Source organism: Vulpes vulpes, chromosome 1 (genome assembly GCF_048418805.1).
Source record: "Vulpes vulpes isolate BD-2025 chromosome 1, VulVul3, whole genome shotgun sequence".
NCBI lineage: Eukaryota > Metazoa > Chordata > Mammalia > Carnivora > Canidae > Vulpes > Vulpes vulpes.
The window spans coordinates 152,246,818-152,271,418 of record NC_132780.1 but is presented as its reverse complement, the minus strand read 5'-3'; the positions used below and the strand labels follow the sequence as shown (position 1 = coordinate 152,271,418).

Below are 24,601 nucleotides of genomic sequence, written 5' to 3'. Positions count from 1 at the left end.
AATCTCACATTTTGTTTATCCATTTCTCTGTTAATGGACATCTGGGTTCTTTCTATAGTTCGGCTATTGTGGATATTGCTACTATAAACATTGCGATGCAAGTGCCCCTTTGGATCACTACATTTGTTTCTTTGGGGTAGATACCTAGTGGTGCAATTGCTGGGTCATAGGGTAGCTCTATTTTTAACTTTTTGAGGAACTTCATATTGTTTTCTAGGGTAGGTGTATCAGCTTGCATTCCCGCCAATAGTGTAAGAAGGTTCTTCTTTCTCTGCATCCTCACAACATCTGTCATTTCCTGACTTGTTAATTATAGTCATTCTGACTAATGTGAGATGGTATCTTGTTGTGGTTTTGATTTGTATTTCCCTGAGGCCAAGTGACGTGGGGCATTTTTTTTTTTAATGTGTCTGCTGGCCATTTGTATGTTGTCTTTGGAGAAATGTCTGTTCATGTCTTCTGCCCATTTCTTGACTGGGTTATTTGTTTTTTGGGTGTTGAGTTTGATAGGTTCATTATAGATTTTGGATACTAGCCTTTTATCCGATATGTCATTTGCAAAAATCTTCTCCTATTCCATAGGTAGCCTTTTAATTTTGTTGATAGTTTCCTTTGCTGTGAGAAGCTTTTTATCCTCATGTCCCAATAGCTCATTTTTGCTTTTGTTTTCCTTGCCTTTGGAGACGTGTCTAGAAAGAAGTTGCTGAAGCCAAGGTAGAATAGGTTGCTGCCTGTGTTCTTCTCTAGGATTTTGATGGATTCCTGTCTTACTTTTAGGTCTTTCATTCATTTTGAGTTTATCTTTGTGTATGGTGTAAGAAAGTGGTCCAGTTTCATTCTTCTGCATGTGGTTATCCAATTTTCCCAACCGCATTTGTTGAAGAGACTCTCTTTTTTTCCATTGGTTATTCTTTCTTGCTTTGTTGAAGATTAGTTGACCATATGAGGATCATTTTCTGGGTTCTCTCTTCTGAGCCATTGACCTATCTGTTTTTGTGCCAGTACCTTACTGTTTTAATGATTACAGCTTTGTAATAGAGCTTGAAGTCTGGAATTGTGATGCCACCAGCTTTCGTTTTCTTTTTCAACATTCTTCTGGTTACTTGGGGTCTTTTCTGGTTCCATACAAATTTTAGGATTATGTGTTGCAGCTCTGTGAAAAATTTTGATGGTATTTTGCTAGGGATTGCATTGAATGTAGATTGCTCTGGGTAGCAGAAACATTTTATTAATATTCGTTCTTCTAATCCATGAGTGTGGAATGTTTTTCCATTTCTTTGTTTCATGAGTGTTCCATAGTTTTTGGAACAGTTTTTGGGGCATTTGTAAATAGGATTGACTCCTTAGTTTCTCCTTCTTCTGTCTCAGTGTTATTGTATAGAAATGCAGCTGATTTCTTTGCATTGATTTTATATCCTGCCACACTGCTGAATTCCTGTATGAGATCTAGCAATTTTTGGGTGGAGTCTTTTGGGTTTTCCACATAAAATATTGTCTTCTGCGAAGAGAGAGAGAGTTTGACTCCTCCTTTGCCAATTTGGATGTCTTTTATTATTTTTTTGTTGTCTGATTGCTGAGGGTAGGACTTGTAGTACTATGTTGAACAGCCCTGGTGAGAGTGGATATCCCTGTCTTGTTCCTGATGTTAGGGGAAAAGCTCTCAGCTTTTCTGCATTGAGAATGATATTCATTGTAGGCTTTTTGTATATGGCTTTTAGGATATTGAGGTATATTCCCTCTATCCCGACATAGTGGAGAGTTTTAATCAAGAAAGGATGATATATTTTGTCAAATGCTTTTTCTGCATCAGTTGAGAGGATCATATGGCTATTTTTGTTCTTTCTTTTTAAAAATATGGCTATTTTCAATAGAAATTATTGTAAGGCTAGTAAAAACTACTCCAACTGGGTATTACAATGAAAAAATTTAAACTTATAATGGGTAGGTATATGTTTTTATTTTTCTAATGTATTTAACTTCACTTCTTTTCTTTTTTTCTCTTTAGGAATCCTAAAACCAAAATATTAGAACGAAAACAGAAACATGGCTCACCATATTACATTTCTTTGGATAGTTTTGGTCCTGCTTCTTCAGAATTCTGTATTAGCTGAAGATGGGGAAATAAGATCAAGTAAGAACTATCAGCATTTTTGTTATCAGCAAATTGATCGTGGAAATCAAATTAGGGAATCTCAAGCAATTCTTTTAAGGACCTTACTCTTATTGTCTTTAATGCTATAGTTCCCTAAAATGAAATGAATTGCTATGTTATGTATTAACTGAGAATAAAAGCTTTTATCAGAGGTAATTTTGAGAAAATTCTGTGGTAATTGTTCTCTTTTACCCATCAGGCTTTGGAATAAATGATCTGGTATTGAGTTTATGCTCAGCCATTTAGGGCTTAGTGATATAGAGATAAAGTACCTACTTCATAGGCTTATTAGGACCATCCTATGAGCTTCTCTCATAGAGATAATGAGATAATCCATGTAAACAGGATAATGTATGTTAATGGCTTAGCACAGTGACATCTCAGTAGATGGTGACTGTTATTCTAATTGCCTATAGAAGAGCTTACATTAGAGAAGGAGAGTTATATTGATTGCAGTTCTGCTACCCAGGCCATTATTTATAGATATCATGCCTCTTTTAAACAAGTTTGCTTATAATCATATTTTAAAATTCATAAACATTCTACTATAAATTAATGATGGGTTCTATAGCACTTAAAATATATGGTTTAACAACTTGATTCAACTTGCATAAAATTTATTAATAAGAAATTTAATGTTTGTATAACCCAGTTTAATCCACTCAAGGCCTATACAAAGTAGATATTCTTTTATTTTTTTGTATTTTTTTATTGAAGTTCAATTTGCCAATGGATAGTATAACAACCAGTGCTCATCCCGTAAGTGTCCCCCTCAGTGCCCATCACCCAGTCACCCCATCCCCTGCCCACCTCCCCTTCCACTACCCCTTGTTTGTTTCCCAGAGTTAGGAGTCTCTCATGTTTTGTCACCCTCTCTGATATTTCCCACTCATTTTCTCTCCTTTCCCCTTTAATCCCTTTCACTATTTTTTATAATCCCCATATGAGTGAAACCATATAATGATTGTCCTTCTCCGATTGACTTACTTCGCTCAGCATAATACCCTCCAGTTCCATCTATGTCGAAGCAAATTCATCGTTTCTAATGGCTGAGTAATAATCCATTGTGTGTGTGTGATATATGTGTGTATACACACACATATATCACACACACACACATATATATGTGTATATATATACACATACACACATATCACATCTTCTTTATCCATTCATCTTTTGATGGACACCAAGGCTCCTTCCACAGTTTGGCTATTGTGGACATTGCTGCTATAAACATTGGGGTGCAGGTGTCTTGGCTTTTCACTGCATCTGTATCTTTGGGGTAAATACCCAGTAGTGCAATTGCTGGGTCATAGGGTGGCTCTATTTTTAACTCTTCGAGGAACCTCCACGCAGTATTCCAGAGTGGCTGTACCAGTTCATATTCCCACCAACAGTGTAAGAAGGTTCCCCTTTCTCCACATCCTCTCCAACGTTTGTTGTTTCCTGTCTTGTTAATTTTCACCATTCTCACTGGTGTGAGGTGGTATCTCATTGTGGTTTTGATTTGTATTCTACAATGGTGGAAATTAATACCTTGTAAAACATGATCAGCATGCACCCAGAACCAAGTATATATTCTTTTCTCTGTTTTTAGAATAGGGAAAGAGATTCACAAAATTCAAGGAACCTACCTAATACCATACAGATGGTTAGAGCTGTAACTAGTATTTGAACTATGCTTTTGATCTTCAGTCTATTTTTTTTCTGACACTGATGATTCATCTCTCTAAGGAGGAGGTCTTTTGGAGTGGTATTTCAGTGGAGTCTAATCTGTATAAATGGAAGTGCTTGCTTTTGTACCCATGCTCTTGGCTAACTTTGCTGTTATGAAATATATGGTCCATGGCTCTAGAAAGGGATAGGGAGGGCCAAGAATAACCCTGTACTAGTTTATAAACACTGAATCAAGTGACATACAAACACTGGCAGGTCTAGACAATGAGTCTCAGTATTGAGGAAGAACAACCCTGAAGAACTCTGCAAACATCACTTGCCTGTCCTTTTGTCTCTCCCACAAAAGCCCAACAAAAGCATGTGTCTGTAATCCCAATCCAGCTTCCAAAAAACCCCAGAAGAACTGCATTCCCTTGGGTTAGAAAACTTTCCTCTGGGGCAGAATTCCATTTCTGCTGTCCCTGGCCTGAACTCTGACAGTGTTCACTATGGCAGAGGATGTTGGAATAATGTCCCTCATGCTTTTTTTGGATTGCACCACTATCCTAAGGGTGGCATCATAATCATGATTACATTTTTGAGATAAACCTATATTTTGGCAGTTAAAATTTTTCTTGGTAATCTCTGGACTACATGTTCATCCAACAATAGTGTTTTATTTTGGCTGGTTACTGTAATAGGTGAGTTAAGTTTAAAATTGAGGCATCTTCATGTGAGCCTTGTTGTCATCTCAGATATGGAAGTAGACAAATATGAGGAAAAGATGGAAAGGAGAGGGAAAGAAAAAGAGAGAGATTGATTTTACTTCTAAGTAAATGGAGAAATACAATGAAATACAAATACTAGTTGTCCCTGAACATTGTTTTTTCCCCGGGGCTTTCCTTTGCAATTACGATATCTTATTTGTGATGTCTACAGAAAATAAATCATTATATTGGGCATCTGATCACTAAAGCGTATATATATATATATATATATATATATATATATATATATACTTTATATATATATACATATATATATATTTTATATATATAATGAAATAGGGTTGAAGGCATGCTGAATACTGTGGAAAAGGAAGTTAAGATTTTTTTTTTCTTTCCACAGATGCTTAGAACTTGTCTAGGTGTAACTTACACCAAAGATAGTTTTTTTGTTCTCCAGTAGAACTCTAAGGTGTGCTGATCACATGTGTTTCCTGGTATCTTGAAACAACAATCTATATATGTGTGGAGAAAGAAATAGCTTTGTACTCATAACAAAGATTCACTTCACACAAGATTATTGGCTAAAGATGAGAGATCAGATTTTTAAACACTCATCTTGCATGTATTGCAAGAGTAGATTACATTGGTGACCTTGGATCACTAAACTTTTATCAACTATATCAAAGAATATGGATCTTTACTGGCTAATTGAATCCAGATGTTGGCAAAAAAAATTTTTGTTTTTAAATTTCTTCCTCCCATCACTAGTTTTATATTTTTGTAAATACCTCAGCTTTGCATTAAACTAACCATATTTCCTTGATAACTTAAAAGAATACTGTTAGTGTATAGCTGAAAATCATATACTTATTTATTTTTGTGTTTTCATTTATTCAATGGAGAGATGGAATTAAATGTTGCTTTATGGTAATATCTGCCCCTACAAAGATCTGTCTGTTATATACAGTGTGTGTTTTTTCCCCCTACTTTTAAAGCTGAATCATTAATCTTTAAATTTAAAGACAAAAGATTTAAAAATGTCGACACAAATAATAGCTCTCATTTAGAGTTTTTTTGAGCTAGGCCGTATATTTTATTTAATCTTCACAAAGCTCCTATGAATCGGTTATTTTTTCTTTTTAAAATTTCAGCTTTATTGAGGTATAATGGACATATAAAATTGTATTATATTTAATGTGTACCTCATGGTGATTTGATACACATGTATGTTGTGAAAGGATCCCCCCACATCAGGTTACTTAGAGTTCATGCAGTTAAAAGCCTCCCATGTTTGCTTTTTATACCACAAATATGCTCTGATGGTTTTCTTTTTCACTTAGGTTGTCGTACTGCTCCAACAGATTTAGTTTTCATCCTAGATGGCTCTTACAGTGTTGGTCCAGAAAACTTTGAAATAGTGAAAAAGTGGCTTGTCAATATCACAAAAAACTTTGACATAGGACCGAAGTTTATTCAGGTTGGAGTGGTCCAGTATAGTGACTACCCTGTATTGGAGATTCCTCTTGGAAGCCATGATTCAGGAGAGAATTTGGTGGCAGCAATGGAATCCATACATTACCTGGGCGGAAACACAAGGACTGGAAAAGCCATCCAGTTTGCACTTGATTACCTTTTTGCCAAGTCCTCACGGTTTCTGACTAAGATAGCAGTAGTACTTACAGATGGTAAATCCCAAGATGAAGTTAAAGATGCAGCAGAAGCAGCAAGAGATAGTAAAATAACATTATTTGCTATTGGCGTTGGTTCAGAAACAGAAGATGCAGAACTTAGAGCTATTGCCAATAAGCCTTCATCTACTTACGTGTTTTATGTGGAAGACTATATTGCAATATCCAAAATAAGGGAGGTGATGAAGCAGAAACTTTGTGAAGGTAAGCTTTAGTAGAATTTGGAAATTAATAATTAAATTTTCTAACATATTGTTATAACCTGCTTAATTATACCAGTGCATTTATATTTCATGTCAAATTATTATGTTAGAATTGAGGTGGACATGTATTTTTGTGTTTAATTTATTCTGGATAAATTTTGCTTTTAGAAATAATGGCTGAAAAAATCTATGGTTGGAAAGTACCATACTTTTACTGTTGCTTTTTCTTTTCATTTACAGCATGTCTAATTGTGGAGATAAAAGAAAATGCACACAAAAAATAATATATCTAAGTCACATATGATCATTATTCTTGTTAATGAGTTTTTCTTCTTCATCCCAGTCTTTTTTGAATTTCTGTGTATCTGAGAGCTTATTCCTGTGCTTAAATAAGGATAACATTATATAAATAATTTCATACTATTGTATATTCTATTATTTTTATGTAAAATTTCATCCTCTATTAACGTGATAGCAGACAACTTCAATCTCCTACTATAATTTGTTTAATAATTTCCTTTTTTTGGTATGCTCTTCTTTTTATAAAATATTTTCACCTAAATTCTAGTTAGATAACATAGTGTAGTATTGGTTTCAGGAGTAGAATTTAGTGATTCATCACTTACACATATCATCTAGTGCTCATCACAAGCACTTTCTTAATATCCATCACCCATTTAGCCCATCCACCACCCTCCATCAACCCTCAATTTGATCTCTATAGTTGAGTCTGTTTTAAGGGTTGCCTCTTTTTTTCCCTATGTTCATCTGTTTTGTTTCTTAAATTCCACATTTGAGTGAAATCCTATGGTATTTGTCTTTCTCTAACTTATTTCACTTAGCATAATACATTATAGCTCCATCCATGCTATTGCAAATGGCAAGATTTCATTCTTTTTGATGACTGAATAATAAATATGTATATATGTACATAATACATCCCACATCTTCTTTTATCCATTCATCAGTGGAAGTGTTTAGTTCATTTCTAAGTTTTTCTACTATAAATAATAGTAAATATTCATATATAGAATTCTGAATGGGAATATCTCATTTCCTTCAAAAAGAAAGATCAAATTACTAACATTGTTAAAGCTCTGGAAAACTGTTAAAAATTGCACTTGAGGGATCCCTGGGTGACGCAGCGGTTTGGCGCCTGCCTTTGGCCCAGGGCGCGATCTTGGAGACCTGGGATCGAATCCCACATCAGGCTCCCGGTGCATGGAGCCTGCTTCTCCCTCTGCCTATGTCTCTGCCTCTCTCTTTCTCTCTCTGTGACTATCATAAATAAATAAAAATTTAAAAAAATTTAAAAAAAATTGCACTTGAGAGAGATTAAGTTACTACCATCAGTAAGAGACCATTCAAAAATCTAATACTTACTAGTCAATTATTTTTATATCATTCCATGAAATCTAACTTTGTGTTTATAAGTCATGGTATGGAGAAGCTCCAGTTTTTGGTGTATACTGATCCTGTTAGCAGATGGATATGCTTATGTTCATGTTATTTTGGAGGAGTGTAATTTGTTTGTAATATTATAGGCATTTAATATATACCTAAAAAATAATATTCATGTAAAATGGAAAAAAGTTTTTTTCCAAAAGCTTCAAAAATAAGTTGATTCATGTTTGATAGAAACATTTCTAAGTGATTGTGGTCTAGAAAACAAATTTATTTCTCTATTTTCTTTATCTTTGTTTTGGGCTATACTACAGAAAAGCATTTAAGATTATTTTGGTTATTTAAGAGGTGATAGAAATTAAAAAAATTTTTAAAAAGGTGATAGAAATTAAGCATTTTCTTTAATCAAACTTTTAAAAAGGTACTATAGCAAGTAGAAATAGTCATCACAGTTATGTTTTTATGGCTCTAACAGTAAGACTGTGTTGACCTTTGTCATTTGAACAGAACAGAGGAATTTATATTTGTTTCCCAGTTTTATTGAGAAATAATTGACATACATAGATTTTTAAATATGTTGTAAGAATTCTTTGGTTTCGTCGTTAAAATTCTTGGGTTTGAAGCTAGGTATATTTCATTATTAAAGCAGACTTTTCATGGTGATATTTACTTACCATTCTTTTAAATCCTAAAATATAAATTTGATTAAGTGTGTCTGGGCAGTACTTGCTGTAGAGACATTCTGTAGATATGTATTTTGATAAATGCATTCTATTTAAAAAAATTCTAATTACACATGAAAGAGTAGCTGTGCTTAAAATGAGTAAAATATTCTTTTAGCAAAAATGTCCAGTCTGTAAGAGAAAAATTAAATTTGTAATCTTGCCAAATATTTCTTCATGCACACTCAAAGAAAGAATGTAAGTAATGTCTGTGTCTACTCAGTTCACAAACATGCTGTACAATAGCCATCTTTTAAAACATAGTTTTTGAAATTGTTCTTGGAATATAAGGGCTTTTTTCCCTCAACTTTTTAAAAACTATTAGATTATGATTAATGCATTATTGTATGGCAGAAGCGTCAAATCACGTAATTTGTTTCTGCACTTTTGACGAATTTCTTTTTTTTTTTTTTTGACAAATGGTTAAGTTCTACCTTGAGGTGCTTATTATATAGGATTACCATTTCCTAATACTGTTCACTTTTATACTCTTGCTGTGAATGATCCACAGTGAACAAAATATTATTTACTTCTTTGGTCTCACATGGATTATTTCATCTTCATAGATCTATCATTTCCTTAAAGGTGTATTCTTCAACAAGTTCCTTACTTTAGAACGATCTTTTTGTAATGGACAATTATTTCTTTATCTGATAAATAATGTCTTTGAGAGTTTAATTTTTTTCTATTCTTTTTTAAATGTAAAGAACATATGAAATTTAACTTCCTAAAAATTTTAAGTGTATAGTACAGCATTGCTAACTAACTACAAGCACAGTGTTGTACTGGAGATATCTAGAACTTCTTCATGTTGCATGACAGAAACTTTGTGCCCATTGACTAGCTACTTCCCATTTCCTTCTCCCTTCCATTCTGGCAGTCACCATTCTACTTTATGTTGCTATGAATTTTGACTACTTTAGGTATTTCATAAGGGTGGAATCATGCAGTATTTGTCCTTAGACTGACCATTGGGATTTTGATAGAGATTGCATTGAATCACTTTGGTGGTAGGCAAATTTTTGTATTATTAAGTTTTTCAGTCCATGAACATGAGATGTTTCTACTTCTTGGTGATTTCTTTAGTTTCTTTTAGCAATCTTTTGTAGTTTTCAGCGTTCAAGTCTTACCTCCCTGGTTTATTCCTTAGTATTTTATTACTTTTGATGCTCTGGCTAGTACTTCCAATATTATCTTGAATAGAAGTGGCAAGAGTGGGCATCCTTATCTTGTTCCTGATCTTAAAGGAAGAGCTTTTGGTTTTTCATTATTGATTGTGAGGTTAACCGTGGGCTATTCATATATAACCTTTAATTATGTTGAGGCAAATTCCTTCTTTTCTTAATTTGGTGTTTTTATCATGAAAGAATGTTAAATTTTGTCAAAATTTTTCTCTGCATATATTGAGATGATCCTGTGACTTTTATCCTTTATTCTGTTAATGTGATGTATCACATTGATTAATTTTATAGGTTAAACTGTCTTTGCATCTCATGGATAAATCCCACTTCGCCCTGATGCATGCTTTTTTTGGATCCTTTTTATATTGCTGTTGAATTCAATTTGTTAGTATTTTGTGGAGGAGTTTTGCATCTATATTTTTTAAAAAATATTTTTTTTATTCATGAGAGACACAGAGAGAGAGGCAGAAACACAGGCAGAAGGAGAAGCAGGCTCCTCACAGGGAGCCTGTTGTGGGGCTAGATCCCCGGACTGGGATCACACCCTGAGCCAAAGGCAGACACTCAACTGCTGAGCCACCCAGGCTTTCCTTTGCATCTATATTTATCAGGAATATGGATTTTTAGTTTTCTTTTCCTGTAGTGTTTTTTCTGGCTTTTGTTAAGGAAGTGTTGGCCTTATCAAAAGAATTTGGAAGTATTCCCTCCTCTTCAGTTTTATGTAACAGTTTGAGAAGGATTGACATTAATTCCTTAAGTGTTTGGTAGAATTTGCCAGTGAATACACCTGGTCCTGGGTTTTTCTTTTTTGGGAAGTTTTTAATTACTGATTCAGTATCCTTATCAGTTACACATCTGTTTAGATTTTCTATTTCTTCATGATTCAGTTTTAGTAGGTTGTAGAGTTTAGAAATTTATGCATTTCTTCTAAGTTCTGAAAATTGTCATTACATAAATATTATAGTCTCTTAAGATCCTTTTATTTCTGTGATATTAGTTGTAATGTCTCCTCTTTCATTCCTAGTTTTATTTATTTGAATCCTTTTTTTCTTAGTTAATCTAGCTAAAGTTATGTCAGTTTTGTTGATCTTTCAAAAAAATCAGCTCTTTCTTTGATTTTTTGTTTTCTTTCATTTATTTCTGTTCTAATCTTAAATATCTTAAAGATGATTACAATTTCAATTTTTTTCTTGCTCTTGTTAATTTTGGGCTCAATTCTTTTCCAATTTTTAAAATTTTATTTATTTATTTATTTATTTATTTATTTATTTATTTATTTATGATAGTCGCACAGAGAGAGAGAGGCAGAAACACAGGCAGAGGGAGAAGCAGGCTCCATGCACCGGGAGCCCGACGTGGGACTCGATCCCGGGTCTCCAGGACCGCGCCCTGGGCCAAAGGCAGGTGCTAAACCGCTGTGCCACCCAGGGATCCCCTCTTTTCCAATTTTTTAAAAAAATTTTTTTTAAAATTTATTTATGATAGGCACACAGTGAGAGAGAGAGAGAGAGAGGCAGAGACACAGGCAGAGGGAGAAGCAGGCTCCATGCACCGGGAGCCCGACGTGGGATTCGATCCGGGGTCTCCAGGATCGTGCCCTGGGCCAAAGGCAGGCGCTAAACTGCTGCACCATCCAGGGATCCCCTCTTTTCCAATTTTTAAAAAGATTTATTCATTTGAGAGAGAGTGAGAGCACAAGACAGGGGAACAGCAGAGAGAGAGGGAGAAGTAGACTTCCTGCTGAGCAGGGAGCCCAATATGGGGCTCCATCCTAGGACCCTGAGATCATGACCTGAGCTGAAGGCAATTGCTTAACCCATTGAGTCACCCAGGTGTTCCTTTTTTTTTCTAGTTTTTTTTTTAATGAATAATGTTAGATTGTTTATTTGAGATCTTTATTCCTTTTTAATGTAGATTTGTATCACTGTAAATTTTCTTCTTAGTACTGTTTTTGCCACATTCCATAAATTTTGGAATGCTGTGTTTTAGTTTTTGTCTCAAGATATTTTCTAATTTCTCTTTTGATTTCTTTTTTGAGTCAGTGGTTGTTCAAGAGCACATTGTTTAATTTCCACATAGTTGTGAATTTTCCACTTTTCCTCCTACCCTTAATTTCTAGTTTCATTATGTCATGGTTTGAAGATATATTTGGTATGACTTCAGTCTTTTTAACTTTGTTAAGATGTATTTTTTGAAGTAGCATGTGATCTATCCTAGTGAATGTTTCATTTGCACTTAAGAAGAATGTGTATTCTGCTGTGTTGTAGAATGTTCTGCATTGTCTGTTAGCTCCATTTGGTCCATACTGTTGTTCAAGTTCTGTGTTCCCTTTTTGGTCTTCTGTCTGGATGTTCTATTCATTATTGGAAATAGAATATTGAAGTCTCTTATTATTGTATCTTCTGTTTTTGTGTCTGCTATTTCTCCTTTCACTTCTGTCAGTGTTTGCTTCATGTTTTTGAGTGCCATGATGTTGGGTTCATGTATATTTAAAATTATGTCTTGCTGGTGAATTGACCCCTTTACCATCATATTATGTCCTTCTTTGTCATAGTTGAGTTTTTGACTTAGTCTGTTTTGTCTAAGTATTGCCACCTTTGCTCTGTTTTGGTTACCATTTGCACAGTGTCTTTTTCTATCTCCTTACTTTTAGCCTATGTGTGTCTGTAATCCTAAAGTATATGCCTTATAGACAGTATATAGTTGGATCTTTTTTTTTTTTTTTTGTCTATTTAACCACTCTGTGTCTTTTTATTTGGGAGTTTAATCCATTTACATCTTAAATAGTGATAGGGAAGACTTTAATATCACTGTTTTGTTCCTTGTTTTCAGCCTGCCTTATGCCTTTTTTACTCCCTCTTGCTGTCTTCCTTTGTGCTTCATTCACTTTTTTTTTTGTAGTGACATGTTCTGATATTTTTCTCATTTTATTTTGTGTATTTTGTATAGGTATTTCCTTTGTGGTGACTATAAAGGTTTCATAAAGCATCATATAGTTATATCAGTCTATTTTAAGCTGATAACTTATTTTCATCAGATACAAATACTCTATATTTTTGCTTCTCCCTGCCCTCACACTTTACTAGTGATGTTACAAATTACATCATCTTATGTTCTATATTCATTGGCATATTTTTACAGTTATAGTTACTGTTTATATGTTTTTTAACTTCTATATCAGAATTAAAAGTGATTTATACACCACTGTTACAATAGTATAGTATTCTGAATTTGTATGTTTAACCAGTGAGGTTTTTTTTTTTTTTTTTTAAGATTTGTTTTTTATCTTAGATTAAGAGTGTGAGAGAGTAGGCACACACAGGGGGCGGGGGCAGAGGGAGAGGGAGAGAGAATCTTAAGCAGACTCCATGTCTAATATGGAGCCCAAGGTAGTGCTCCATCTCAAAACGCCTTAGTTCATGACCTGAGTTGAAATCAGAAGTCAGATGCCTAACTGACTGCGTCACCCCCCCCCCAAGTGTCCCTAACCACAGTGTCTTATAGTTTGCAATGCTTTTGTGTTGTTGTTTAATGTTCTTTAATTTCAACTTAATGGACTTCCTCTGTATTTCTTATAAGGCAGGATGATGAACTCCCTCAGCCTTTTTTTAATCTGGGAAAGTGGTTTTTTTTTTTTTTTTGTTTTTTACTCTTTCATTTTTGAGGAATATTTCTGCCAGTTATAGTTTTTAAAATTTTTTTCAAAACATCTTATTTATTTATTTGATTGAGAGAGCACAAGCAGGGGGAGCAGCAAGCAGAGGGAGCAAAAGAAGTAGGTTCTCTATTGAAGAAGGAGCTTGATGTGGAGCTTGATCCCAGGACCCTGGGATCATGATCTGAGCCTAAGGCAGACACTTAACCAACTGAGCCACCCTGGTGGCCCAATCAATGGCAGTTTTTTCTCTCAGCTAGCACTTTGAGTAGATCATCCCATTTTCTTGTGGCCTGCAAGGTTTCTACTGAGAAATCTGCCAATAATCATATGGTGGGTGCCAGTAGTAAATAATGAGTTGCTTTTCTCTTGCTGCTTTCAAAATTCTTTTTTTTTTTTTTTTTGACAATTTGATTATAATCTCTTGATGTGGATTTCTTTTGGTTATTTAATCTGGTTGTGCATTTCCTTTCCTGGACTTGAGAAGTTTTTAGTTATTATTTTAAACTCTGTCTTTTTCTCTCCTGAAACTCCCATGATATGCATATTGGTATACTTCATGGTTGTCTCATAAGTCATTTAGGTTTTATTCAAATCTTTCTCATCTTTTAAATTTTTATTTATCTGCCTAGATATTTTCAAATAACCTTTAAGTTTGCTGATTCTTTATTGTGCTTGATTGAGTCTAATTTGTAACCCCATCAGTCCTTTTTTTTTTTTTTTTCCAGTTCAGTTATTGTGTTCTTCAGCTCCAAAATTTCTTTTTGGTTCTCCTTTCTATTTTATTGGTATCCTCATATTGTTTATACCATTGTTTCTTAAGCTCATAGGGCATCTTTATTATGGTTGTTTTGAATTCTTTTTCAAATAATAAACCTTTCCTCAGGGTTAGTATCTGGAGAGTTATTCTGTTCTTTGGATCATGTTTCCGTGTTTCTTTGTGTATTTTACAGCTTTGTTTTGGGAGCCACATGTTTGAAAAATTTACCTCTCTCCTTCTTTACCAACTGGCTTTATACAGGGAAATCCCTTATTAACTAGTTCATCTAGTGATTCTTGGGGGCTTTGAAGCCTTTTTATGGAAGGATATAATTTCTCTGGATCTGAGTGAGCAATTTCTTAATTAGAGAGGTTTGCTTCCCCTCCCCACCTCCCCCCCAACCCCAGGAGCTCATAATATTTTATTTCCTTTAGTATCTGTCTGTAGCTTCTTAAGGTCTCTAGTTTTTTAGCTATAAGCTTCCCCACCTTGTTCTCAGTGGGCATTAGGCATCCAAAGTATTCTGGTTCCCTGTTAGTATCCTTAGGCAGGATCAATATTATTCTCTCAGCCCTTGGGAAAGCTAGAATGCAGAATAAAAGCTACACTCTTTTCTCTTCTTCCAGAGGGAGAAGGCCCAAGTTGTGTGTCTTCTCTTTATCAGGCTGAGCCACAACAAGCTCCTTCCCCTTAACCCCATGACTCTCTTTATTCTCAGCAGTTCCTAGGAATCCAAATGATTGCTGTTCTTTCAGTGCTCTAAATGAGGTGAGACTGAAACCAGTCTCTTGAACAGCCCTGTGGTTACATGCTCCACTCTTCTTTTTTCTACTCAAGTGCATTCTCTATCACAAGCTAGGGTGTTCTCTCTTGGCACTTTACAGGCATGGGGGAGGGAATGATGTGAGTAAAATGAAATTATTAATATTACTTGTTTCAGTGATGCTATTCTTGGCTTTGTGCTCACCTTGGGTACTTCAACTTCCTAACCTAAATCTGGAATTTCCATAAATGTATTTTGATCCATATGTTATTGTTAAATCAGTGTTTTGGTGGGAGAATGTGGGCTATGACTTCTATTCCGCCATCTTGCTGATATTATTCTTCTGTTTCTTTTTTGAGTAAATCAGGAATGGGCTTGATGCAACAAAGAGGAGAGAAAGGAAGAGAAAGAAATTTCCCTCTGTGCCCTAGAAGTTACCATCCTTAGGTGTCTTTAAGGGCTTCCAGCAGCCTGTGGCTTGAATTACTGGGTTTTAGGACCCATATTTTAATTCAGGTATGTTGAGCTTGCTTATGCATAGGTGCAGGTAAAGAGCAGGCTCTGGAAAACTGCCTGTATATTTTTACTGTTTTCTACCATCTTGACTTCTGGATGAAGCAGGAGATTTGTCTGTTTTTTAAAATAGTATATGATGTTGACTTGCTCAAATGGGGCCAGAGGCTAGAGGTCACAAGGCAATTAGCTATGCATCCTCAGCCTTATCTTATTTGAGAGAGAGAGAGAGAGAGAGACAGACAGACAGACAGACTGCTGCTTGAGTGGAACTTTGGTATCTTTCATTCCATAAAACTTTGAGTTTTTCCTTTCAATGCTTTCTACAGTGATGCACTTTAACTTAGAATGATGTTTAGGACTTTTCCTGAATTTCTTCTCATCAAAAAACCACTTATACTTTGTATATTATTCTTGTTTAAAGATGGCTGGATAATTTGATTATCTAATTCAAACTTTACTATGCTTCATAATAGTGACCCAGTGCTTTACCCTAACCTACTCATATAATTCTATCTGTATTTCATTAAAGTCACAAAAGGTAGGGGTACACATATCAGCAATCATGGCCAGGACAACTGAGATGTTTTTGGAGATGGCCAGTGTTTTAGCTTCCATGATTTCATAACATATATGTGGTTAACTTTTCTGTCCTCCTATAAAGCTTATTTTTTCCATTCTTGCCTTTATTGTTGGTACACGTATATATGAATTTCCCCACTGAGGTGGGGCAGAGGGAAATGAGAGATGAAAGTATGGTAAAGTTTGGTAGATAGGATTGGATTGAGTAGAGTATTTCATAAAATGTCATCAAACATTCAGGACAATCACTTTATAATCTACTTGTAGATTAAAAGGTTTTTTTTAAAATTTTTATTTATTTATTCATGAGAGACACACACAGAGAGAGAGGCAGAGACACAGGCAGAGGGAGAAGCAGGCTCCATGCAGGGAGCCTGATGTGGGATCCCAGATCCCAGATCCCGGGATCATGCCCTGAGCCAAAGGCAGACGCTCAACCACTGAGCCACCCAGGCGTCCCTAGATTAAAAGGTTTTGAATCTAATCTGAATTGAAGGCAACTTATATTGTCAGGGACTTGTAGTATATCTAAAAATATTAATTTTCCATTTAATTAGGCTAGAGCTATGTTCCCTTCAAACACAATATGCTTTATTTTATGTGAAAAGTAATGTATGAGTATTCTTGGGAAAATAGAATTATTATGGCATAATTTAGAAAATATACAAATTACAGCATATAGACGTTGCTGTCAGTGTTTATGATTAAATCTAGATGCAGTTGTATGAGTTAATTACGTCTAGGAAAGGAACGAACAAGAAAATATTTGGAATAATTTTTGTTAAGAATGTTTAAAGCTTGTATGCATAGCCCAACCCTCCTCTTTTTTTCTTTCTCTGAAATATTGTGTATAATATCTATCACCTAATTACATATTTTCATAACACCTTCCTCCTTTTCAAGTGGCAACAGACATGATAGTAGAGGTGAAAATTGGTACAACCTCTTGGGAAAAAATTTTTGGCACTATCTACTAGGGCAAAGTATACAGATTCCCTATGAAACAGCAGTTCTACGCTCAGATAGTTGACCATGAGAAATAAGTTCATATGTTTACCAAAAGACATATGCAAGATTGTCTATGGCAAGTTTATTAAAAATAGTCAAAACTGCATACAACTCAAATGACTGCTCACATAAAATGGACAAATACGTCATAACATAATTTGAATAGTGGAATAGTACCTAGCAACAGAAAAGAACAAGCCACTGTTATTTACAACAGCACGGATGGTACCCCAGATATTATGTTAAGCAAGAAGAGTCAAGTAAAAGAATATACTGTATGGTTCATTTATATTAAGTTTAAGAATACACAAATCAGTGATAACAGAAATCATAACAGTGGTGGCCTCTGGTGGTAGTGGTTATTGTCTGGGAAGGATCATGAGGTAACTTTCTGAGGTGTTAGATGTGTTTTTTATCTTGTCTGGGTGCTAACTTATAAACCTATAAATATGTGCCAGTTGGTGTGCACTTAAAATTAGGGCATTTTGTTGAAGGTAGGTTGTACCTTCATAAAAATGTTTTAAAAGACTCAGCAAAGACCTGTTAAAGTGAAGCACTATCTCCTGATTCTTTTTCCTAATAAACCCAAGGCTACATGATGATAAGGAGGCCCAGCCCAGTCTCTGGAGTCAGACCAAGATCCAGGTTTGATTCTTGATTTTGTCAACATCACTTTCTTGAAGTGTGATCTTGGGCTAAGTGACTGACTCCAACTTTGGTGATATAAATCACATTTTATGAAAGTTAATATCAGTGTGCTGGAGTAACGTCAAGGACAGGAACATGTTAAGATGCCTGGACATCTGGTTAAAGAAAATATATAGTTTGTATGTTAAAATGACACACAACTGTAATACCTGACAAAAGGTCTGTGAAGTAAAAAATGTAAAAAGGGGTGAAGAATGAGGTACAGGAATTACACACATGCTATTATCTGCATATGTATAAAGGCAAAACATGTTACCTTTTCTCCATCTGTAGTACTTGAGCAGGAATAACAAAAAAAAATTCATTACATAATCAATGCTTTTAAAATGAAAAATGGCAAAACCAAATGAGTCATTTTTGTGATTAAATAAGCCTTTAGAATTATATTTTCCTTAACTATTCCTTAGGCCAAAGATGATAGTTATTTCTTATATTTTTTCTTATTGTTAAAAAAACAAATATTCTGTGATCAGTGAGGCAACTGAATGTTGCAAAAGATTGTGATGTTTCTGATTCGTGGACAAGTTGTACTAATTAGTAATAGGAGTCTCTTGTTCCCATTGACATCTGCTCTTACTGGGTCCCATTGTCAGCCATGCATCTGGCAGACATCTTCCTCAGATGAAGGACTGTAACTCTAAATCAATCTAGATTTCAAGACAGTGCTGGTAAAGGAAGATGAGCTTATTCAGTCTGTAATGAGAAAAGAAATTGGGTGAAATTGGGGCTACCTTCTTGTTATTTAATCTTTGGTAAGAGGATCTCTGTTTCCATAATTTACTTTGGTTTTGCTATATTATTGTATTTTCAGTATGTTATGATGAAGTCTAAGTAATCACAACCTTGGTACTAAATTGAAACAAGTTCCTTCTTTTGATGAACTTGTACATTACATTAAAGTACATGATATAATAGACCTTCAGAAAGGCAGATGTATTAAAATGCCACTGAACACCATTGAGTGGTGTATATCAGTTGGACATACACTTGTGTTTGCCTTACCATTAAAATGAAGTTCAGTCCAGGGAAAGTCTGAGGAAGTTGGCTTGCACAGATCTGCATCAGGGACCCTCTACACAACTCTGTTTTATTGGACTATTAGGTCTGGATCAATAAAACTACTTTTGGTTTCTGACCACAGATCTCCTTGATAAAATTCCCTTGTTGTGAATAAAATATGTGACTTCTGGAGAGGAGTGACCTATGAACAATGTGGCAATGTGGAATTGGATTAAATAGGCATTTAAAAAGTAGGTAGATGTGTTCTGGAATAATGTGTTCATTAGTGTTCCTGTGATGTTAACTTAGAGCTGGAAAGATGTAGTTTCTAATTTGGTTGGTCTAGTTAGACTAAAGATTTACACAGTTTTTGTGTCCATGTCCATGGCAGAATTTTAAGTTAAACACATTTTTATGACCTTGCTAATACTGGATTACTTATATTACTAAACCCTGAGATTTAATAGAAAAATGAATATTTTTTCTGGTTTCTATGGATGACTCAAAAACTTTTTAAAATCTTGAATATAGTTGACATACAATGTTACATTAGTTTCAGGTGCACAACATAGTAATTCAACAAGTTTGTATGTTATGCTGTGTTAACCACAAGTGTATTTATCATCTGCCATCATGATACTATTAAAATATCATTAACTTTATATTCTTCTCCCCTTAACTTATATTGCCCACCTCCTCACCTCCCTCTCCTCTGGCAATCATCAATTTGTCCTTTGAATTTGCAGATTTATTAATTTGTTTTTCGTTTTTTTTCGGATTACACACGTGAGTGAAATAATATGGCATTTATCTTTCTATGTCTGACTTAGTTCACTTACTTAGCACATACCCTTTGGGTCTGTCTATATTGTTACAAATGGCATGATCACATCCTTTTTTTTTTTTTTTAAGATTTTATTTATTTATTCATGAGAGAGAGAGAGAGAGAGAGAGAGAGAGGCAAAGACACAGGCAGAGGGAGAAGCAGGCTCCATGTAGAAAGCCCGACATGGGACTCGATTCCGGGGCTCCAGGATCACGCACTGGGCCGAAGGCGGCACTAAACCGCTGAGCCACGTGGGCCGCCCGATAACATCCTTTTTTTTTTTTTTTTTAATCTCATACACAATTCTATCGTTTATGTATGTGTATACCCGTTTATCTGTCAGTGGACATTTAGGTTGCTTCCATATACTGGTTATTATAAACGATGCTGCAACAAAAATAGAGGTGTATATATTTTTTTGAATTACGTATTTGGTTTTTTTGGATAACTAGCTAGTAGTGCAATTATTGGATCATATAACATTTTTATTTTTAATTTTTTTGAGGAACCTCCATACTGTTTTCCACAGTGGCTGCACCAATTTACATTCATACAGGCAGTGCACAATGGTTCGTTTTTCTCTACAACCTTGGCAACACTTGTTTTTTCTTGTCTTTTTTATTTTAGCCATTCTGACAGGTGTAAGGTGATATCTCATTGTGGTTTTGATTTGTTTCTCCCTGATGATTAGTGATACTGAGCATCTTTTCATGTGTCTATGTTTTCTTTGGAGAAATGTCTATTCGTGTTTTCTGTCTTCTTTTAAATTGGATTTTTTTTTATTTGGTATTGAGTTTTAAGTTCTTTATATATTTTGGATATTAGGCTCTTTTACTGTTCGTATCATTTGCAAATATCTTTTCAATTCTAAAATAAATTCAAAGTGGATTAAAGACCTAAGTGTGAAACTTGAAACCATAAAAATCCTAGAAGAGAACATAGACAGTGGGATTTTAGCCATAGCGACATTTTTCTAGATATTACTTATCTGTTTCCAAAGGCAAGGGAAACAAAAACAAAAATAAATCATCCAAACTGAAAAGCAGATATTACTGGCTTTGTTTAAAATAGAGTAATCTTTGCTCATCCCAGGAAGCATTCCTATCCTGAATACTCTATCCATACTGGAGTAAAATGAAATTAAAACTGTGTAGTTGGTGTAGAAATAATCATTTGTGAATTTAGGTCTTCTGTTTTGCTTACCCTTCCTCCTGAATGCATGCCTTTAAAATAAATTGGTTTATTTAGATATTCTAAATATCTAAATATGTTTTAGGTGTTATAACAAGCTCCCAACTGAGTCTCTCTTAGCATTTGATTTTCCTAGTATTAAAATTATAATTTCCAAGTTTCAGTTTTTATTTCCAGTTTCCATACTTCTGTCTGGATGTGGTTTGTATACTTAAACATATATTTCATATATTTCTTTTTTCTATGCAGTGGGTAAATTAACTATTTACCTCTGTTTCCCCTCAAGTTTATATAGAAATTGTTGGTTGATAAAGTAGCATTTTATGTATGGAAACTACTTTTACCTGTTTCCTAAAACTAGGTATATACAAACATAAAAACTGTTTTTTGAACATTTTAACTACATTTTTTTTCACTTCCCATGTGCTATTGGGAAGAAAAATTACCTTCAAGAAAACATAATTATTTAAATCCATACTTCTTCATGAGATGTGCTAGGTAGTAATGAAAATGTGGCTGTCTTATACATTCTTGATTTCACAAGTGGTGCCATACTGTTTCCCCATAAAATTCTGGGTATTACAAGATGGTGTAAAAGACTGTTATAGCAAAAGGATGAACACAAGACTTGCTTTGTCCCCTGCACTTGGATGCCGTTTTGCAGTTACAAAGCACTTTCACATACATCATCACATTTGATCTTCAGACAAACTCTGTGAAGGGGAGATCATTATTCTCACTTCACAGATGAGAATCCAAAGTTTCGGGAGAGGTTGAGAGGCTTAAGTCTAAACCTAATTTTCTTAAGCCTGAGATCTTCACCCAACATCTTATAACTTCTTAGTTAAAAAGCAAATCAAAGCAGCAATTCAAACCTGAATATTTTTATGATGTAAAGTTTAACATGTTTTCAGCTAAGTTTTTTTCTTTTTGCAGTTTTAAATCAAACATATCTGATTTGAGGCTTCATATATTCTGCATACCTCCACTCACTGCCTGTCAAAAAAGAAACCCTGCGTCACGACAGAAAAGATTTAGTTTTATTAATTGCTTTATGATTTAAACTGTAATATAGTGCTATTAGGATCACTTACACCCTGCTTCTCTTATTTTCATGTGAAGAAACTTCAGCAAGGCTAACTCTTCTGATCTCTTTCCTAACCTTTTATAGCTCCTTACCACTGAATGAGAAGATCAATTTTCAATAAATGAGTTTGATAAAAAGTAGTTGGTCATGTTTATCAAAGAGTCTTTAGCTTTCTTCTCCTTGGATCAGTGTATCTGTGGAGCTAGTGTGTTCTGGTTTCATCTCGACCATATGTGAGCTTAGTGGGCAGGCCCTGCTTCTAAGGTGGGTTAGGGAATAGTCAGCTTTCTGCTGCTGGGACGGTGTGAGGGGGTTCTTTATGGTGTGCAGTGTCATGAAATTCCCTAAATCACATATCTAACCAACATCTACTTGCCTCATTCCTGTATCTCCCCATCATTTAGTAACAAGCTTACCAGAGGAAGAAGGACATAATTTATTGGATCACTTCAAAATTTAAGACCTGAAGAAAAATTTTAATTATATCAAACCTTTATTTTATTTCTAATATTCTGTGGTATAAATTATGACTATACATGTTGGGCTAATAAAATCCATCTCATTACTTTTTATTGAATTATAAATATGATGCTTTTCCTTCTTAATGTTGTATAAGAGAGTGATTATCTTAAAGAAGGTTAGTGGAGTTTGTTCTTTTTTTATTTTGTTAGCTGCTCTATAAAATATAAGCAGTCATGCTCAATGTTTATTTTATATGAGGGCCTTGGAAGAATCTGAAAATATTGCAACATTTCTACAGTTTAACAGCTTAATAGCATTTCAACCATATAAAATTTTCCACATAATTTCAGATATTAGTTTCCCAGCAGGTTAAAAGCATACCATATTTTTATAATTTATATAGATGACTGTATAATACAAATCTTAACAATTCTTCTTAAGGAAATAGTCTTTATTTATAAATATGAAAATATGATTAATATGATATAATTAATCAAAGATAATAGGCCCATTTTGAGAACTTTCATGAACAGAAAAGACCTACAGTTTTTTCCAGAGTAAATAGAACCAATGATGTTTGAACTGTAGAATTTTCAACTGCTAAAACTGGAGAGGATATCAAGAATAAGACATTTTTTTTTTACCCCTCAAATGCTGGGAATTCAAGAAAGAGATCTTAGATTTCTTCTCTTAGATCCAAGAAATTTAGGAGTTATGCAAAGCCATGTGACTAATTAATAGCAACTATTAGATTAGAATTGTCAATGCCATTCCAGTGTTCTCCTATCCCCTCTCAGGTATTAGGTTGCCCTTCATTCAAACAGTGATTTATAGACGTTAGCATAGTATTCTTAAAGTAGTCTGTTTATATATATAAAGTATATATATTTCTTTCTGTTTTACTTCATCCGCTGTTAGGAGGAAAAATGACATTTGAGACTTTAAGTGCCAGAGATACTCCTGCACATTTTTTCAGAAAAGGCATTTATATCCATTTGTGTGCATATATATTTTTTATAATTATTTTCTCTAATATTTCTCATTTTCTTACTGAAGAAATCCATGATTAATCAATGTTTACTGCTTTTGCTCTGGATTTATAGAATCTGTCTGTCCAACACGAATTCCAGTGGCAGCTCGCGATGAGAAAGGGTTTGATATTCTTTTAGGCTTGGGTGTAAAGAAAAAGGTTAAGAAAAGAATCCTGCTTTCACCAACAAAGATAAAAGGATATGAAGTAACATCAAAAGTTGACTTATCAGAATTCACAAGGTATACATTATGTGTTGATACACCTTTTTGTTGTTATGTCTCTAGACATGCTGAGAATTCCTAAAGCTTATGCATATTCTTCTTTTTCTAGCAATGTTTTCCCAGAAGGTCTTCCTCCATCATATGTATTTGTCTCCACTCAGAGATTTAAAGTCAAGAAAATGTGGGATTTATGGAGAATTTTAACCATTGATGGAAGGCCACAAATAGCAGTTACTTTAAATGGTGTGGATAAAAATTTACTATTTACAACAACCAGCATGATTAATGGCTCACAAGTGGTCACCTTCGTTGACCCTCAAGTTAAGGTAAAGATGCTTGGATATGATTATGATGATATTCATGGGGAATCACCACCAGATTTGTGTGTTGGAGGAAGAGTTCATAATTTTAACATGGCTGAAAAGATACTGACTTCATAGTTTAGTGTTGCTTTACTGAATAAGAGCAACAAATGAAGGAAAATTGTTTCTTAGGTGGAATTAAGGAGTGGGGGAACTCACATTTTTTTGAGTACTTGCTACTAGATGGATGTCAAGAACATTTAATTGTAATAATCACCCAAGGAAGAAGCTACTGTTCTCATTGTACAGACCAAAAAAAAAAAAAAAAGTTTCAAGGGTATTAAGTTCCATCTCAAAGTAATACAGCTATTAAATGGTGACATCAGAAACTGAAGTTAAGTCTCATCTATCTCAGACTCATGTTGGTCCCATCTTACACTGCCATGCCCTACAAAGTACTGAGATAAAGATTTGTTAGAACCTTACATACAGGTAGATAATGAGTGCAGAATTCACATTTATTAGGAAAATGTTTTGTTTCCCCAAAAGAACCTCTATTTAACAAAATTGATAAACCAAAAAAAAGGTGTATTTTCCAAGTCAGATGTGTTCAGAATACAGATACAACGATAAAAATAGCTAAGTTTTGGTACTCATTATAATTATGATAGTCTAACAGTATATTGTATAATTTAGGAAGTATACAAGGTTATGTATGAAATTATGCCATCTGTTCAATTTCTTCATTGTAAGC

The 24,601-nt window shown here is 34.4% G+C and overlaps 1 protein-coding gene across 1 annotated transcript in view; it reads left to right on the top strand.

Moving 5' to 3' along the window:
- The window catches only part of COL21A1 (collagen type XXI alpha 1 chain), a 167,786-nt gene that overhangs the window by 48,541 nt on the left and 94,644 nt on the right, over positions 1-24,601 (top strand). Inside the window, exons 2-5 of the mRNA XM_072734442.1 lie at positions 2,006-2,131; positions 5,880-6,431; positions 23,395-23,563; positions 23,655-23,871. Coding sequence (XP_072590543.1) covers positions 2,044-2,131; positions 5,880-6,431; positions 23,395-23,563; positions 23,655-23,871 — 1,026 coding nt within the window. The 5' untranslated portion in view covers positions 2,006-2,043. The remainder of the gene's footprint in view (positions 1-2,005; positions 2,132-5,879; positions 6,432-23,394; positions 23,564-23,654; positions 23,872-24,601) is intronic.